Here is a 20,258-nt window from a genome sequence, read left to right on the forward strand (position 1 = left end):
TGGAAATTTATATATGCATGTATCTTTATGTGTCTATAATGGAAATTTAAAAACCATACAGTAATTAAGATTCTCAGCATCTAATCAATAACTCAGTCTTTTAAAAAATGAGTCAGCACCACTTTGCTAACTGCTTTCCTATGTTTGCTTCTATGGAAAATAATAGTTTTTGAAAGATTATCTCAGCGAGTTTTAATAGAATTGAAGTGAGTGATCCCAAGGGTACCCAGGGACCACAAGTATGTCCAAATATTGGCCTCTGGGTTTCTTATTATATGGCCAGCCACAGCTTCATAAAGCAGGACTGAATAAAATTGGCTGCAAAGGTAACCTAGCTTAATGAAGCAAGTAATGAGCTGGTGAGTAGAAATTATTCCTACATGGTATCATTAACTGTCACCCAAGCAGTCCTCAGTGGTGTTTTTAAGATCCCCTGAGGTCTGTTTTTATCTTGTCAGGTATCAAATGCCATCCATGCGAATGCTTGGGCATTACATTGTCCTTACTAGCTGTTACCCTAGTTTGTGACACCTGTAGATGAAGACTCTAGTCCAAGGCTATGTGTCGGCTGTGTAACCCTAGGATCAGTCACTTAATCTCTGCGCTGGTTTTGCTCATTTATGAAACAGGCTGATACCTACCAGGCCCACCTCACAGAGTTGTTGTGAGACCAAAAGTACATAATCCATGTTGAAGCACTTTGTAAAGTATTATAAATTTTAGAAGTTTTAATTATTTGTATTGGTTTTAGTTTGCTTTGACAAAAGGAAACTAAAGGTTTTATAGACCTTTCTTTTTCTGTATACAAACTGTATACTTCGAAATGACATATTCTTCTAAAATGAAGACCATGCAAGTGTCCTGTGGCTTTCCATTTCTTTTCTTGCATCTCTGATGTGCTCAATGTCACAAAGTTGAGGTTACCTTTGTGCTCTGTGTCATAGAGGCAGGATTAGAGCTCTCATCTCTGGCCATGAGGCAGATCTACTCCCCACAGTAAGGCTTCCCAGGGAATATGAATTTTCACCTCTTGCCATGGGGTGGTAGACACAGTTGTTGAAGGACACAAAGGACAGTCTGGTGTGAAGGAGGTTTCTATGTCTCAAGCAATGATTCTCCTTACATTCTGACACCAGCTTCCTTACCTTTATAGATTCCTTTGCTAGGCACACAATACATGGCCAAGCAAGAATGGTTCTGGTATTTTAAGAGTTATAATCTAAAATATTCCACTATCTGCCTATCTGGTGGCTTTTAATCTCAGTGAACATCAACCCCATTCAACCAGGAACTCTGCTTTAATGGTGGTTTTCCTTCTCCAAATCTTTGTTCTAATCATTTCACATTCTATCATACACCACTGTGCTTTTTCATTCATTAACTTTATTGGCTGCTGTCAGTTTCAAACCTTATGTACTGTGCTTCATGGGCTACATGCTATTGAGTCAAAATAATAAAATCTCTTGCCATGCATGAAGCCTCCTTCACAGGCTGACTTGCCAAAAAATGACTTAACTAACCACGATTTTAATACCTCATTAATTTTACTTTTAATTTCCTCCAACTGAAGCATAAAAAATGTTTACATATGCACATTTGAAATGAACAATAATATGTGTTTCCTACCTCCTTCTTTTGCAATTAATGTCTCTATATGTTGAGTCAAGTGGAAATATATTCCAAATACTTGGGCTGTGCTTTTCAGCACTATTATATATAGTGGCACTTATTTGCCAAATATGTATCTATACCTGCTATTAAATCTAGGCAATTCTGACTGAATCCTTCATTTGAACTTGCTATTTACCTGCCCTTCATGGTACCTGTGCGAGGTTTGAGCTTCAATCATCACCACTTTATAACACTCTCTCCAGCAGCTAAGGAGGCCTTTGATCGCTCCTGAAGTCTCATGGGGAAGGCTACTTCCCTTTAGATTTAGCCCTTGCCAGCATTAGGTGTTTAAGGCAATTCTTTCATTTTTCATCATTTCCTTTATTTTCTTAAAGCAACAGCATTAAAACCTTCCTGCCAGCATTATGTTAATTTCTATTCTCTTTTCACTCATCTCTCGAAGACCCCTACCTTGTATATGTAAAATATGCATCTATTGTTTGTCCTGATAACCAAAACTTCATTTGTCCTGGAAAGGGGGGAGGGGAGGTGACTATTAGCAGCCAACTATATTCTGTTCCTAGTATTTTATTTGTATGGAGCACTTCCTGTTTTCTTATGCACCCAACAATCAAGCCAACAAAACACCATTGCCTCCCACTATTTTTATTTTCCTAATGTTTTGGAAAATTACGCTGATAGATTACGTTCCCGAGCAGGCTGCAGTTGTTTCTGCTCTTTGGAGTTGAGTCCCTATACCACTTTCCTACCACTAGCCCCAGTGTTTACTTTTTTTTAAAAGACAAAGAAAGCAATTTTTCTTCAGAAAGAAAACAGTTTCTCCGGCAACTTGCTTTCCTCTATTTGGCAGAATCCCATTGTTTAGCTACACGTTTAAACTAAATGGGTAGGCTAGCTATTCGGTCAGTTCAGAGAAGGGACCCCAAATCCACAATTTGCAATCATTGTTCCTATAGGTTTATAGATTTTTAGACAAATGGTCCTCTAGAAGAACAAATTAGCTGGAATAGAGGAACATTAGTCAAATGGCGTAGATGAGTGTTAGGGAGAAATGCGGCAAGTGCAAAGCCATGGTTCTCAACCTTCCTTTATTGACAAGATTCTAGAAAAGTGCCAACTTCTAGAGGTTGCTGTCAATTAAAATCTGAGTATGACATTTCAGGAAGAACTGCTTTCTAAATTCAAGCTGAAATTCAGATGCTCTTTAGTAATGCTAGTTTCTAATCGTTTTACTCTTTGGAAGATATATTTTAAGAAAAAAAATATGTCTGCCTTCTCTAATTTCTGGAGCGGGGGCGGGGAGAATCTGTTTTATAAGTATGTACAAACTAAAATAGTTCTTGCTCAGATACTAAGCTTTAAGGTATTGGTCTGTTCTTCAACTTCTGTTTGAGATATTTGAATATTTGTGGGGGGTACCTAGCTGAAAGCCATAGAGAGAGAGAGACATATCAAGAGATTATGCTTCACTGAGTAAGGCCCAGGACTCTGCCTTGTTAATCAGCAAGCCTAGTGATTCTGGTGCAGGTGGTCCAGGAGGAACCCAGCCGTAAAGGGGTGCTGGTCCTCCTACCTCCCCCCGCTGAGCACCAGCATGTGGAATACAATTGCCGAACTAAATTCTCCTGACTTCCAATTTCTCATCGCCCACCACACAGTAAAAACCCAAGGATTTCCTTTTAACCCTAATAGGTCTCTCTATGTCAGAAATATTTTTTCTAAATATAAATGCAGGAATTTCATTATAAACTTTTGCTTCCCTTATCACGCATTATAATTTATATTTAACTTTTTAGAGAAGGTGACATCTCCTCTTTCATGACTGGCAATAGCAAACACATAAGTGGGCCACTTTATTATAATGTGCCCCATTTTGAGAAAGCCCAAAATACCAAGAGATTCATGGGGGTCAATGGTCCTCACAAATGTGGACATTAGTCTGTTTCAAGATGAATCATGTTCGTTTCTGGGATGGTCCTAGGAGTCAGAATAAAGTGCTATGATACCACAAGGAGAGGAGCCAGAGTCTGAGGCCATACAAGGAGAATTGAAGATAAAAGCAGAGCTGAGGTTTGGTGTAAGCCATTGAACAGAATTCAATGCGCATAATATTTTTCAGGATTCACCTTGCACAGAAATATTCTTTTATATAAACAAGATAGTGGGAAACTCTTAGCTCTTACAATACCTTGGTGACCTAAGTCCCCCCACTCTAAACAGACACAGCTCTGTGGGATCACCACTGGAGGGTGGAGCCCAGGTTCAATTTCAGTCCCCTCTTCTCTCCTCAGCACAACATTCTCATACAGGGCCACCTGCAAATCAGTCCTACAATGTATTCTCTTTTATATATGTTCATCTATTTGAAGGAAGGGTCTAGGTAAGCCTCTAAAATGATAGAAGGAAACATTTGTACTAGATACCATTGCTTCAAAGGATTAACTGTGTTATAACAAATCCTGCCTTAAACCCCCAGAGAAACCTCTATTTCTGTGGTCTTGTTCTAAAACATTTCCTTTCACTGGGAGACCAGGAGAGTTTCCCTGCATGCTCAGGTGTGATGGAGAAGTTGCAATACGCCAGCCACCTCAGCCGGCTACAGAGAGTCAAGGAGCAGTCCCAGGTGATCAGTCAAGCCATGGCGGAGCTAGCAACCATTCCCTATCTACGGGACATCAGTCAACAGGAGGCAGAATTGGTAAGCATTTGTTTTTCTTTGTTTAAGGCTTTCCCAGGCACTGAGTCAACAGAGAAAGTGAGATGGTCTGAAAGAAATTTGTCATAGTAAATGTAGTCTGAGGGCAAACTCTCCAACCCTCCTGGAGCATTCTGATGAAGAAACTGGGGAATATAGAAAGGTAAGTGTGTCTTTTTTTATTTGCTCACATTGACTGGCTTCCATTTTTTAATAGCAAGAACTGTGTAATGTGGAAAAATGTGGAAAAGGGCTGATTATATGTATTGTGTGCCAGGCTTTTTGCTTTAAGTAAAGTTCTAATAAATTGTTTCTTTAACTGCAAGATATGTTAACATATGATTCTCTTCCATGGAAAACTGAGAGGACAAAAGAGGAATTGCTGTATAGAAAACCAACCCTACAAAGTAGTCTTTAGAGTTTTCTTATCCACTTCTTGTGTCACATTCTGTTGGCAGTGCCAATACACACACACGCACCAGTATGTTTAGATAGAACAGTTATGTTATTTGAGGGGGAAATGTAGTTAGTCAAATGGTTGAGTTTTAAAACTGAATTGACCAGTAAACTCAGAAAACACAGAGGCAGTCAAAAACTAGTTGAAGGGATAGCTCAATCTTCAAAGATTTGTTTCTTATAACCATAATTAATATTAGAAATGACAGCACCTAGTTTGAAAAGCAATTAGTAAACAGTGTGCTGGCCATTCGAGAAAAGGCAAGGTGTACTCTATATGGAGACCCTAATGTATATGGGGAAGGGTTCTTTGCTTTGAGGCCTTAATTGAAGGTAGCTACAACTAATTACAGACTTGAACTGAATTCACATAACAAGGGTGAGAACAGCCCACACTGATCACCTGTAATTTTCAGATAACTAAAGAAATCCTCTGAGTTTTTAAAATTAAAACAAATGAATCAAGAAGTGAACTGCCAACATTTATAATGTTCATCTGAACCTGTAAAAGAGTGTTAACTAAATATTGATATTCAAAGTAAGAATGTAAAATGGGTTGATTAACCAAATAATAAAACTATGCTTTCTAAAGATTAAAACTATAAGGGGAGGGTCAGAAGTCTATCAATCAAGGATTTACTAAGTCAAAACTAGCAGTCATACTTTCAATGCCTTTATGGTTGTGTGCCGCAGAACGCCTCCTAAAAGGCTGTGTTTATCCTACCACTCACACAGCATTCAGGAGTGCAGCGAGTATGGAGCTTTCAAAGTGCACATTAGAGCCAATTTCAGATGATTAATGCCCCTCGGAGATGAGAGGAAGCAAAGAAAATGTTAATTTAAGAAGCTGGCACAATGTTGATCCTGTCTTCCTGAGAAGCACATGCAAGATTTGAATGAAAAATACAAGGGAGTTTTCTGCACTTAGGTCTTCTTAACCACACATCTGCAGCTTCTTTCTTCTGGAAATACTTCCATTTCAAAATATACACAAAAAGCGCCAAACTAGCATTATTGACATCACTTCTTAACACGTTAGTGCAATGTGCCTCCCTCTCAAACCTTGGAAAATAGGATTTAATGGGATATTTTCAGAATTTATATGCCTACTAGGAAAAAAAATTGAATGTATATGGATGTATGTGTGGAGGCCCAATATTTAAAAATCATGTATCTTGCAAGATTTCATCACTGTAAATAATAGATTTTACTTTTCGGCTTTGAAGCATGGGTTAACCTAGACAATAAATCTTGACAATACCTTTTATGGCGCTATATAAACATGACTGCTCAGTAAAAGAGTTCTGAGTGACTCACTCTGCCCTTCTGCTACAACTCTGCAATATCTAAAGTTCAGAGAGATTATCTGAGGGTTCCCACTGTTTGAAGTCACAGTGAACTGAACTGGCATTTGCTCTTCTTTAGAGAACTTTCTTTTCAGCTTTGACTGTCACCTGGTTTCATGCAGCTTCACTGCTTTGCAGCTACATATGAAGTGTGTGTACAGACGATTTCAAATTGGAATATGGCAGTTTGGGGCAAATGGTGGAATTCTGAAAACTTGCCTTTGAATGGAACCTAAAAAGAAAACTTGGTTATTTTGAAGTTTTAGAGAAAAAAAAGAATAGTAAAAGAACTTAAGTGAGCTAGATCCTTTAAGAGGCAATAAAACAGCACAATTTCAGAATCGTCCTCTGGTGAGCTTTTGCATGGTGCCTAAAATTATGATACATCAGCCTCGGGAGAAAAAGACTAAAACGCATTCATGTACTACATGCCATTTCCTGAGAGAATTAACCACGGCCTTCATTCTTTACAGCCCAGATCTGTTTTTACAAAACATCAACACTTACTACATTAAAACCTATACATTTTCTACAAATTTTCAAGAAGAATCTGTTCATTGTTTCAATATTTTATATCTGCAATAATACCCGGTAATGACTGAAGCAAAGATGAGGTAGCAATGCTCACTGTCGGAAAGATGAGTAATAAAATCATCAGCGTACAAATGGTTTTTTAATTAGGTTTTAATCTGTGTATTTAGAGAAGTTCTTTCTGTGTGAATCCCGCACTGATCATTTTTATCTTGGTTTCACAGCTGCAGTCACTAATGGCAGATGCCATGGACACCCTCGAAGGAAGAAGAAGTGATCAAGAACGTGTGTGGAATACAATCCAAAAGGTAAAACTTTCAGCCGAGGGGGAAAGATATGTTATCCTCAAAGAAAATGTCCATGTCCATCTTGGGTCAAGTCTGTTTAGAAGATAAAAGGAAAGTCCTTCAGGTTGTTTTGTTATTTCTTTTCTTTTTTAAAAATAAGAGCAGCACTATCTCTAGAAGTGTAACCAAAATCAGACATGGATTTTTTAACCTGTTCCCTCAGGTCTGCTTCTTTCCCAGCGGACTGTAGTCGTGTGCTTTTACGGGTCTTCTTATCGTGCTCATTTTCATATTCTATTTTTATTACTTGTTTCTTCATTATTGATTATTATAGTCTCTTAAAAGCCCTTCCATCGGTGTTTCAGTCCACTTCCCAACCCTTTCCCCCATGTTTTGTCACTTGAGAAAAAATGGCGACATTTCAGGGAACTGCAGAGAAACTGGCACATTGGTGTTCTGCGGGGACGAATGGCATACTGGTTGTTAGAAGCAGAGCAACGTCCCTTCACGGGCCGCTGGCATTGAACTAAAGCAACCACCGAGATGTACCTGGCCCCTGGTGCTCAGGAGACTTGTGTGATACCAGAGGGGCCCCTGACAACATAGAAGTGAATTATATTTAGTCTCCAGTCCAGCTAAAGAGAATAAATTCTGATCCATCTACTCCCCACTTAGTCTCCTCCAATGACTATAAGAACCCACAAAGAGAGAACTGGTGTCAGGATACGTGAGAGGAGCAAACCAAGGAGTCCTTCACTTTAAGAGGTGGTAGTCAGCCATGGGGGATTCTGGTGCATCTCAGGAAACGTATATCTTCTGAAACCACTCAGGGACCCTGTGATAAATGTGTAAAACAGAAATCCACTGAACTCAGCAAATATTTGTTGAATATTTACTATGCGAGAGAGAACAGGTGTTAAAGACAGTGTACGAGGCAAGACAAACATGATCCCTGTCTATATGGGCCTTACCATCTAGGAAAAGAGACAGTTATTAAAGAGTTACTTATAGTGTACTGAATACTATAGTGGAAAAGTGGGTGTTCAATGATCTATAGAAACATAGGGGAATATAATTTGGTCTGGGAGGTCAGAAATGCCAAAAGTGATATTTTTACATTTAAGGGCTACGTAGTTGTATCAGGTGAAAGGGGAGATTTCTAAACAAAGGGAACCAAGCAAGTTTGTACCAAGAATGCAAAGAAAGCATGGCACCTCCAAAAACTGACAAAGGAGCAAAGACCTTTCAGAATGAAGGGCAGAGGAAGCATCAACTCACAGAAGGACTGTCAATTATGTTAAGACACAATTTATGTGCTTGAGGCATCTCCTGGGCCATAGTGAGCAAACAGATGGGGGGCTACAGAAATGTGGGGAGTTCAGTTCTAAGGTGGTGGCTTGACCTGCGGTGGAAGACATAGCCACGGAGCGAAGCAGGCTGACCTAAGAGATATTCAAGAAGCCAAATCAGTGCGCCTTGTAGTCCACTGATTGCATATGGGAATTTAGAGAACTGAAAGAATTAAGAATGATGCCCACATATTTGGCTTGACCCATTGGGCAGGGGATAGAGAGAGCTTTGCTGGTGCCATTTACTGAGGCAGGAAACACTGTTGGAGGAGCAGCTTTGGGCAGAGAATCTAAACTACTTCAGAACCCAGTTGGGAGACAAAGACCATGTCAGGTGTTTGAAAGGGAATTTAATATAAAGAATGCTTAACTAGGTATGAAATTGTTAACTAGGTAACTGAAAAAAACAAGGAGAACAATAATTTATCACAAAGGAAGCTTTTAAAGGAAGCATCTACCGTCCATTAGTGCTGGGAAATCAAAGAGAAGAAGTTGGAATATCTGAAACAGAAACTTGGAGAAGGAACCCTGCTGGACCAGCACTCAGACCTCCCACTAGGAGGTGCTGCTTAGCTGGTGCTAGTATTGCTGAGCCTGGAGGAGGTGTCCCTTCTGAGGAGGGGGCACTAACCTACTGATGCTTATGTAGAGGGTGAAAGGGGAGAGGAAGTGGTAATGGAGGTAATTCTGCAGCCTTTGGAAAAACTAGATTCAACTGATACTATAGAAAGGAACGTGTTTCTAAAGGAAAGAAGCTGCTGAAGAGATGCTCACAAGAACCCCAAGTAGACAGAAAGTCAGCAGCAGGTAAACAGGAAGCAGCAAGTTCCTCCTTTCCCTTTGGCTTTGCAGTGTCCCTCTCTTGCCATATTGACAGAAACTAAGAGCTGACAAAATAGAAGTAGGGCTTGCAGAGTTCCAGCCCTAGCATCAAAGAACTAATTGTAGAAGAGTGGGTTTAGAGTTGAAAGAGTATAGGCAAGTAACTGACACAAAAGTACACTGAGCTTACAGTGCTGGCAAGATATCCAAGAGAAATACCAAAGCCTGGAGTTCTGGATAAAAGGCTGAATAGAGGTAAAAATTTCTTAGTCGTTGCCAAATTGCTGTTAACTGAAATCATTTAAGTGGCTGGCATGGCTGAGAAAGAACACAGAGTAAGAAGAGAGGCTTTAGGAGCACATTTCAATCTCAAGAGGGCAAACCCTACAAAGGAGACTAAGAAGAAATAGCAATAGAGATTGGAGCTAGGGGTAAAGCAAATCCAATTCTGATGAAAGCCAAGCAATATACTCAAACATTTCTATTGGCTACAGAAATAATTGTTTAGAACAAAGGTCAGCAAACTCAAGTTCTCAGGTCGAATTGGCCAAGCACCTGCTTTTGAAAATCAAGTGTATTGCACACATTCATTTACATATCATCTATGTCACCTTGGTCAAGTTGAGTAGTCACCACAAGGACCATATAGCCCAGAAAGCCTAAAATATAGGATGTCCCCCCAAAATCTATGCACATACTTTGAATAATTATAAAGTCAGTGGTTATTAAAATACATTCCATTTTCAAAATTGAGCTATCAGCTGTTAAAGTGTGTATACATATTTTTGGAACACCCTGTATTTACTCTCTGTCCCTATACAGAAAATTTTTGCTATACCATGGTTTAGAGCATTACCCTTCACAGAAATATTTGCATTTGTACAGTAATGTAATAATATTCATGTTTTTACAGTACATAAATAACATTTGTGTAATGATATTTGTATTTACAAATCTGAGTGACAATAGAACAGTACAAATATGAAATTCCGATGACCAGCCAAAAAGGTGGAAGACAGGTTGACATTTATCTATACCTATCTACATCTTGTAAATAACCACTAATTCCACCTCATTCTCAGCTAGCTTTTTGATATCCACACTCATAGAAGCACTGAGCCTGTGGCTTCCCACTTTGCCCCTGTTTTATTTATTTATTGCTGTGTTACAAATCACCCAAAATATATAGTGGTTTAGCAACAATTTGCTACTCTCTCATGGTTCCATAGATTGACCAGACTCAGCCAGGTGGCTCCTCCTCAGTGTCTCTCATGCAGTTCAGTCAGATGTCTTTAATCACATGGGGTTGTTTGAAAGCTAAAATGGACTGGACTCCAGACTGGCTCACTCACGTGGCTGACAGTTGACACTAGTCAGCTGAGACAGTTGACTGGAGTGCCGTTATGTGGCCTCTCCATGTGACTTAGGCTGGGTTCTAAGAGGAAGAATTTCAGGGGAAAGGAAATAGAAACCATCAGACCTCTTAAAGGCTAGTCCCAGAATTGACACTGCAACTTCCACCATATCTGTTGGTCAAGGCAATCACAGGCAAGCCCAGATTCACAGGCTTGGAGGAGGAATAGATTTCACTTTTCTATGGAGGAAGATATGTAGGTTCAGTGAGGGAATGGAATGATAGTGTCTGTCTTGGAGACAAGCTCCAGCAGCAAAGCTGTGAACACTCTCTGGGCTGGAAAACTTGCAAGCAAGCAGGAGTCAAGAGGATAGTCAAGTCAAGGCCGCTGACACTGGGACGCTGCAGAGCCACCCCACCTAACCACTGGGTATCTAGAAAGACTCACTGGTGAGCAGCCAATCTTTCCAAATTAAAAGCCCTGGTAATGATCCTAGCTTTCTAAATGGAAGCTCCTGAGAGGTCTTTAGGAAGATGTGAACGTGAAGGAACAGAGTGCCAAATTTTTCCCAAGGGCTTTTAATTTGGTTAATGTGACTCTACAAAGGATGATCCTATCACTTTCAGACAATTCCGGTAGCAAGTAAGTAATTTCCTTTTATTGCTACAGAGTTAATTTGCGCGTGCAGAAAAAAATAATTTAAAAAAAAACCAAAAACCTAATTGTACAAGCTACACTGTGTTTTGAGCCCACTAGAAGTTATCAGCATCACCACCTCTGAGATCTGTTATCTGTAATAGAAACAGCTGTTGTACCTAATGAAAACACTTGAAATTTTCATCAGAAGCAGCAGAATTATGGCAGCACCTCCTAGTTCCGCATAGTTAGAGGGACTGTCAGAATCCCCATTATCTAACACAATTTTCAGAGCTCCACTTTGTTATAGGTCTATAAAAAGCCTATCGAGATGAAATCTGACTCATGAGCACTGACCTCCTGTCTATATTTTGTTTTCTTTGAGATTTCACTAAGAACCCAAAAAGAGAAAGTATGAGACAATTGTATTTTCTTCATTCACTAGAACTAAAATACATTCTTTACAGAGTTTTAGGATATTGGCTTTTGTTTTGATTTGGCTTTACAGAGCACTATTTTATTTCAGTAATTAACTCAAGAAAAATAATGTATGTTGGTTTAGCTGTGCATATACAAAAATAAGAATGTTATATCAAGAAAAGGTCAATTTTCTTGTTTGGCATGTCCCATGCCACAGCAGAACTCTTTAATTAAGATTGTCACACTTTGCTTCATTTTAATCTGTAACAAAAATACCTGAGAAAACACTCCTTTGACTATCTCACAGGTCCTATTAACACACAGTTCATTCATGCATTCATCAAACATTTACCCCGGCACCTCCTCATGATGTTTGCCCTCTACCAGAGAAGAGTGGGCAATACACCACCTAAAAAGCCTGGGATGTGTTATAAGTAGTAAATGCTATGGGTGGAGAAGGCAGGAAAAGAAAACGGGAAGGGCCAGATAATTGCAGCTGCAATAGGATAGTCTGCAGGATTCACCTGCGTGATATTTGAAGAAACATCTGAAGGAAATGCAAACCTTGCAAATATCTGGGGGAAATCATTCCAAGTAAAGGAAACAGCAAATGCAAAACCTGGAAATTGGACACGCCTGGCATGTACAAGGAGCTGCAAGGAGGGCGGGGTAACTGGAGTAGACTGAGCAAAAGTAACAGGAAGTGAAGCCAGGGGGCAGAGGTCATAATGCTTTGTCAAATCAGAAAAAATATGAGCTGCTTCTTAGAACAGATCGAAGGGGGCAAGGGTAGAATCAGGGAGATTGGTTAGTAGGTTATTAAAATGATACAGGAGAGCAATTATGGTGGCTTGAACCCAAGGTTGGATGGTTTGAACCTTTAACCCAGGTGGTGGCTACGGATGTGAGAAGTGGTCAGATTCAGTCTTCTATCCAGAAGAACAAAGGCTATGTAGAGGGAGGCTAGTACAATAAAAAAAAAAAGCACCCTGGCCCTGGCAGGTATAGCCCAGTGGTTAGAGCGTTGGCCCAAGCACCGAAGGGTAGTGGGTTAGATTCCTGGTCAAGGGCACATTCTTGGGTTTCGAGTTTGCTCCCCTCCCCAGCCGGGGGGGTGGAAGGCAGTCAGTCAATGTGTCTCTCTCACAGCAATGTTTCTCTCTCCTCCCCCTCTCTCCCTCCCTTCCACACTCTCTGAAAAGCAATGGGAAAAAAATATCCTCATGTGAACTAGCAATTTAGAGACCTGGCCTGTCATGAATAGCTCAGAAGTGACTTCCTTTCTCTGGGCCTCAGTTTTCTCAATCTATAAAATAAGATATTGAACTAAAAGATTCTAAGTCTCCTCCTACCTCTGAATGAATTCGTTTTTTTGAAAGCCAGACTATCAAAATGAAAGAATAAGAGTTAGGGAGGTGGAGGAACTCAATGGGGGGGGAGGGGAGGTTAGAAATGGGACAACTATAATACTTTCAAAAATAAAGATCAATTAAAAAAAAAAGAATAAGAGTTAATATTTACTAAGCTCTTAATAAGTGCCAACACTCTTCTATTCACTTTACATATAGCAACTCACTAATCTTCACATGACGTAAAAGGTGTAATGCATTAAACAGAGAAGTTTAGCAGTTTGTCCAAAGTCACACAGCCAGCATGTGGTAGAGCCAGAACTTGATCTAGACCTAGGGCCTAAACTCTTTCTCGATAGAAGCCCACATTTTGTACTGCCTGAAAAGCCCTGTCTGACCAGTCTGGTTTTGTGCATAGCTGAGCACTCAGGTGTGAGGCCAATGAGGAATTACAGTAACCTCCAACCACAGTGGAATTTGGCCATAAACTAGCCCAGCTTGTATGTAGTCAATTCTCAAAATAAAGTTATTTTAATCTGAGCCAAAAAAGTCACTAAGGAATTTTTGGTTTCGTATGCCTGTGTACATCCACCTGTCTAGGATTCTCCTCCTCTGTTCCTTACTTTTTCATCTAGACCCGAAAAGAATACACAGCCTAAATCTGCATGTCTTTGACCATTAATTCAGCTCCTACTCACGGGACCTTAGGCAAGTCACAGCCTTCTATGAAGCATAATGTGTTCATGTCCTTAACACCTTCAGAGTCTAGGATTTTGTGTTTCTTAGCATTGAATCCCAAGGCGCATTGAAGCTTTATAAAGTAGGCCTGAAGATAAATAGAAAAAGGAGTCTTTTGGAAAAAATTATTTGAAAAAATGCACCAACTGTTAAGCTGGAACATTTCTATTTCTTCTCACCACGGAATCAGTTAAGAGAAACAGTTAAGCCCGGCTGGCATGGCTCAGGGGTTGAGTGTAGACCCATGAACCAGAAGGTCATGGTTCGATTCCCGGTCAGGGCACAGGCCAGTTTGCAGACTCGATCCCCACCAGTAAGGGGAGTACAGGAGGCAGCTGATCAATGACTCTCTCATCATTGATGTTTCTATCTCTCTCTCTCCCTCCCCCTTCCTCTCTCTGAAATCAATAAAGATATATTAGAAAAGTGCTGTTTTAAAAAAGAGAGAAACTGTTAAGCAGCACCCTGCGACTTAGAAGAAAAGTGACTTGCTTTTCACTTACAAAGTCAAAGCTTCGCACTAAGAAGATCAGAATTTAATCTGGTATAACAAAGTTTTTTTCTTATTCTGATATGCCTCTGGATCACTGATGTGAGACTAAACGAGAGAAATGAAACTGTTATTTTAAAAGTAATGAGAGAAATACTCTAGCATATAATCATGGTCCCGTGAATTTTGATGAAAAGTAATACTTTTACATTTCATCAAATATTATAATATCACATAGTACATCATAATCTTCAATGAGTCCAACTAGTGCAGTATAGGTGGGTATCTTTAAATCATCCATATGAACTTATTCAAAAGTATTTAGCTTTTTTATGTTCCTTTTTAATCTCAAAATCTTAACTTACACATCTTACTCACCATCATACAGAAATGACATTCGTTGATGTACTAATTTGATCTTTTAGGTTGAAAATGGGAGAGAATTGTATGTCACTTAGCAACTCTGTTCTGTTCAAGGCTGATGTAGGCAAAGCAAGCAGGGGAGAATACAAATCTGGGAGATGGGCCAGGGGCAGTTGGTTGAGGAGGGAGAGAGAAGAGCAAATTGGAACATTATATTTATTTTCCACATCAGCATTCAAACCTGAAATCCTTCCAGAAACCCTTCGGAGAGAGACTGCACACTCGGCACCATCGTTCACGGGCCAGCCGTTTGGGCTGACTAATACGTGGTCAGGGCGCGCAGTGTGTCTCTCTGAAGGTTCTGCTGTCTCTTCAAAGATTCAGCAGCCGTACCGCTCATTTGCAAAGCAGTTTTTCAGCAATCAGGTTTTTCCTGTGTGTCTTGTTCTTTAAAGAGTCTCTGCAGATTTATTGCAATTTGATTATGAATCTCCTCAGCTTCTGGTTATGGGCTTTGGCATTAGCATATCCCCAAATTCCTTTACAGTGTGTGCTCCGAGCACTGCTAAGCAGTTCTTTCCATGGCAAAATGCAAATTGTGGAGAGCAACCTAAGTGCTCTTATTGCTAACGATGCTGGGGGCAGGGTGGGGGAAAAGCCCTGAGGACAAGAAGGGAGGCAAGGCCAAAGTGGATGAAAAGGTCAAGTGCAGGGAATAAATCACTGCAGTTCCTGGGATAAATGAGCCTCTGCCAGTAGGTGTCCAGGTCAGCAGCTATAGTGGAGGGACCTCCACCAAAGCCCAGACAAACCTCCTACTGTGGTCATGGACTGAGCCCTGGGGCAGTCCGACCTGAGGGGAAGACCTCATTCTCAGATATTACCCACAGCAAAGCCAGGTCTAGCCTGGAAAGTGCAGAAAGCCAAATGCCTTGGTTCTGGCCATCTCCCCCAGCCACTGTGACATAACCCAAATCTAAATGGTACATATGAATTATTTAAACCAAACAGCATCTTTCTCTTCTGACTTAAAAGAAAAAAATATGTGATTAATTTGCTAAACATTTTCAACAACTGTAGTTGCTAATCATTCACTTTCACCTGTACTTGTCTGTTCCTCCAAAATTTGGAATGCTTCTATTATATACCTTGTTGGCGGAAAGTATTATCTTCTAAAACTTTGATGATTTGGCAAAAAATTAGGAGTGGAATCCTAACATGGCCTTCATCTAGGGAGCACGCATCCAAAAGTTTTGCCATTTTTAACCAGGACTTTATCATGGAGCAGACAAAGCGAATTGCCATTGTGCTCTTCTACTTAATAAAATACTGTAGCTCAACAAATTGTCAAAGTATGTTAGTCTTTGAAGCTTGTTTTTGAATAGCTATCACAAGGTATAGAAAATTTATTTCCAATAAATAAGTTAATAATGTAATGATGACAAATATCATCAGTGATTACTATTGATTTTTTAGTATGTGCCAAGCATGTCAACAAGTTATCATTTCAGTGACTACAATAGCCCTAGGAGGGAGATGTCATTATTTCTCCATTGAAAGATGAGGAAAAGGAGCTTTGTAGAATTAACAAGGGAATCAAGCCCAAGTTTGTATTGGCAGGGCTTAGTTTTGAATCCAATTATTTGGGCCCAAGGCTCTGTTCTTAATCATTAGCTAGAATGCTTAGGTTCAACCAAATGCTGCTACTAGAGGTCAGTGGCACAAAGAGCATTGCCTGACCCTAGCTCAGACTCTATAAGACAATGAAGGAGACCACCTTTGAGTCTGCTCTTGAGCAGTGAGTGGGACAGAAGCACCAGAGGCTATTGCAGGCATCCTCTGTCTTCTCTAGATCACAGCTCACTGGCCCGGCAGAGGACTTACCCAGGCTGCTCTGCAGCAGCTCCATGACCCACCTGGGACCTTGGGACGCGCTATCCCCTGGATCGTGCTGCTCTTACTCTCTCCCCTCATCATCCCTCCCGTGTGAACATATCATGATTAGGTTGGCTTTTATATCTCACCACCTTCACTCTTCCTGCAACATCAGAACTTCAAGAAAACAGCTTAGACGTCTACTTGTTCCTATAGTGTACTTACTGTTACTCTGAGGGCCGCTCTCTGGTGAGTTATCTGAAGGGGCATTCTGAAATGCACCAAGGTCTCAATGAAAGCACAATTTTTTAAATTTATCTTTATTGTTGAAAGTATTACAAATATCTCCCTTTTCCCCCAATGAAAGCACAATTTTAAAAGTACATATTGCCATAACCTCTCCAAGCTTTACCCTCACATCACAGAGCCCTGGAGGTGGGATTGGACAGCACCTTGTTAACCTCCTTCACTTCCTGTGATCTCTCTCTGCCTGTCCCACTAAGGAGATCATATAGGGAGGCAATTAACACAGAAATTGAAAATGCTCATGTTACTCCAAACCTATTGGTGTTCTTATCTTTGTAAACACTTTTCAAAGTGCATCTTCAGTGAACTATTCTGGGGTGGGGTAGAAGAGCATATATCTCAAGTGTATTCTAAACTGAAGAGTAAATTTGCAGTTCATTCTTTTACTCTCGTTAAAATACTGAAAGTGGTTTCTTTGCTTGGCAGCCCAGCACTTTATTGCATGTATTTTACACATTAAGTTTTGCAATCCTTTGTAATTCTGGAGAATAACAGGGTAACAGCTTATACCACTTGGTAGCTAAATGAACCATAGGACATCTTCCATTCTGTATTGAAAGTGGGATTAATTCAGAGTTCAGAGCAATTGACTTGTAGCTCATTCAGTCATTTATAGCGTACTCATAATACCTTTCATCTTCGGAGAAGGGCAAAAATGAAAGTGCCTTTACATGCAGCCCTAAAGGAAGGGATGGGTCATTTGTTATTCTGATTATGACTTTCTTAAAATGCTGCATGTAGAAGAGGAGACAAGACTGTAATCTAAAACACTACAAATGCTATAAGCACAAACACACCTCTTTCTCTTAGCATCATTAAAACTGTGTGTCAACCTTATGTGTGCTCTGCTAAAATGGCTTTGTGCTGGAAAAAAGACTGTGGAGGAACATGAGATGGCTGGTGAGAAGGTGACTATGGGTCTGTGTTAGAGAGATTCTAATCTACAGATTAAATTACTGGATTAAAAGGAATTTAAGGGACCTTTAACTTCCCAAGACCTCTTAATTGGAGAGAAGACCCCTTTAGCTTCACAATAATTCATCAAGTTGTTAAAGATATTTAGAAGCAACTGGGAAAACTAATTCAAGAAATAAAAGTATATCTTCCTGAGGCACAAGGGTCAAAAATAATCTTTTAAAAGGCAATGATAGAGAATTTCCACTTCTGGGAATACAGAGTAAACATTCTTTTCCTATTCCTCCCATTTAAGTACAACTAAAAACCCTGGACAGAATATGTAAAACAAATACAAGACTCTGAAAGGTAGAATGAAAAATACAGACAACCTAGGGACACAGGGACTTGAGGAATGACAGTGGTAAGGGTAAGTTCATTGGTTGTTCCATTTTGTTGTTGTTGTTGCTTGACTCATTTACTTGTTGCTGAAGAAGCTGGTAACTCAGAAATACTAACATATGCAGACCAAAAAAGCACCCCAAACAGCCCGCTCTCTTTAGCCAAAGGACAAAAAAAGGGGTGGCCTAGCAAGACAGAAAACTCTAGACAGTAATCATTCTACTCCAGCCAAACACCACAGGAAAAATGGTCATCCAACGGCCACCCATATCAGCAAAGGCCAAGTAAGGAGTTCTACCCTCGCTAGGCTATAAGGAGGTTTCCCAATCTTCCCACCCTCACAGTGGTGTCAGAGAAGACCAAATAAGGAGCCTGGACTTCCAACCCCACTGGGTTGTAAGGCTCCTCCTTCCACTTCCTCCCTGCTAGTGTGGAATCAGAGGAGGCCTAGTAGAGAGTTAGGATTTTCACCACCCACCAACTATCATCAGCTTCCCACCTTAGTCTGACCTAAGTGGAGGCCACATGGGGAGGTTGTCCTACCCTTCCCAGCTAGGGAGATATCAGTGGAAACCGAGTGAAGAGCTAGAATGCTCATCCCCACCCAGAAGTAATGAGGAGCCCCTTCCTCAGGTGTCGATGGCGGCTGAGTGGGGAACCTGAACTTCTATCCCTACCTGGCAGTAATGAGGCAGCGCCTCTCCTATCCCTGACACAGCAGCATTGGAAAGATCCAGCTAAACCAGAAAGTCTAAATAAGATCCAGTGTATCATAACATAATACCCAAAATGTCCAGATTTCAATCCAAGATCACTCATCATACCAAGAATCAGCCAGACCTCAAACTGAGTGAAGAAAGGTAACCAATAGATGCTAACACAGAGATGTTAGAGACACGCGACAACCTGCGCAAGTCTCCGGAGATGCATGGAGTTCTATAACACATGATCTCATTGATAGAGCCTGCCTCAAATGACAAGTATAGAAATGGACAACAGGCTAGTGGCTGCCAGGGGCTAGAGGTGGGGCCAGGAGGAAGGGGGGCACAGCCATAAAAAGTCAACACTGAGAAACCTTCCTGATAACGGAACTGGCTTGTATCCTGAGTGTGTCAATGTCAATACCCTGGCTGTAGTCTTCTACTACCTTTTGCAAAATGTTACCGCTGGGGCAAACTACACAAAGAGTAAAAAGGTTCTTCCTCTACTACTTCTTACTGATGCACGGGAATCTACAATTATGTTCAAATAAAAAGTTTAAAAATATATTCAAACCTTAAAATAATTTATGCCATTAAATGTTGAAAAATAAAATTTTAAACAGCCATGACACATAATGCCCCAGACAGAGTGGTAGCAAGGTTTTGTAATGTTCTTTAACTCTATACTAAGCATAATAAAAAGTGGTGTCATTTGGGGCATTTTCAATTGAGTTGATAATACAGTTTTTAAGCAGGAAGGTTTTTGTACATTTTGTAACATCTCAGCAGTAGGTACCTCAGATTTTAAGTTGTTCTTTTATGACTAAAACAGTGAATAACGTACAAAATTCTCTAAATAAAAACGGAGAAATATGGGGCTTGTTTGTCTGTCTGAACGGTAGCCAAACACTAAAGAAAAATGCTATATTATGAATAGCAGAAACGGCTCCATTTCAGAAACTAACTTTACTTTAGAAATTAATTTCAAGCCTGTTTGAAAACAATTGTAATTCTAATTAGAGTTAAAATTCAAACCATTTTGGATGATAAATATTTAAAAGCATTCGGTCTGGAAACTAAACTGGAACAGAGCAAAGAAACCGACGTTATCTAATCCGCTGGGGTGGAGTGACATGTCCGCCCGCCCAGAGGGTTTCAGCCCACGGTGCTGATTGCTGCAAACACATCCTCACTCTGCAGCCCCGCTGCAGTCGGAGAAACCTGGTATTTATTCCTGAAGAATCCGAATCTTATTCCATCTGCCTTTTTTCTTCTTAAGAGGCATCTTTAAAAGCTTTACTAAGTAGGAAAAAAACCTTTGAGGACCCAATTCCTGAGGCATGAACATGTGCAAACAAACCCCTGTAAACATAGCTAATCCTCTCTCCTTGATCCAAACTAGATGAAATCCAAGAGAAGTCCCAGTTCCAGCCCAGTGCCTTTCTTCTCAGTGTAACCCACCCGTGCTTTGTGTTTAAGATCAACTTCCTCTCGCTGCCGTTACTGGAACAAAACCACCCTGGTTCCCAAGGTATACACTTAGCCTGTGCAGGGCCACCAAGCAGGTAGCAGGTATCAGACAGCAGGAAAGTGGGTAATAGAAAACATGTC

General features: G+C 40.3%; 1 protein-coding gene across 1 annotated transcript in view; it reads left to right on the forward strand.

Moving 5' to 3' along the window:
* Nucleotides 1–20,258, forward strand: part of SPATA16 (spermatogenesis associated 16) — a 163,823-nt gene that overhangs the window by 136,774 nt on the left and 6,791 nt on the right. Inside the window, 2 exon segments of the mRNA XM_016208242.2 lie at nucleotides 4,166–4,330; nucleotides 6,885–6,968. Of these exon segments, the coding sequence (XP_016063728.2) occupies nucleotides 4,166–4,330; nucleotides 6,885–6,968 (249 nt within the window).

The sequence above is a fragment of the Miniopterus natalensis genome, chromosome 6 (assembly GCF_054644295.1).
Source record: "Miniopterus natalensis isolate mMinNat1 chromosome 6, mMinNat1.hap1, whole genome shotgun sequence".
Classification (NCBI taxonomy): Eukaryota; Metazoa; Chordata; class Mammalia; order Chiroptera; family Miniopteridae; genus Miniopterus; species Miniopterus natalensis.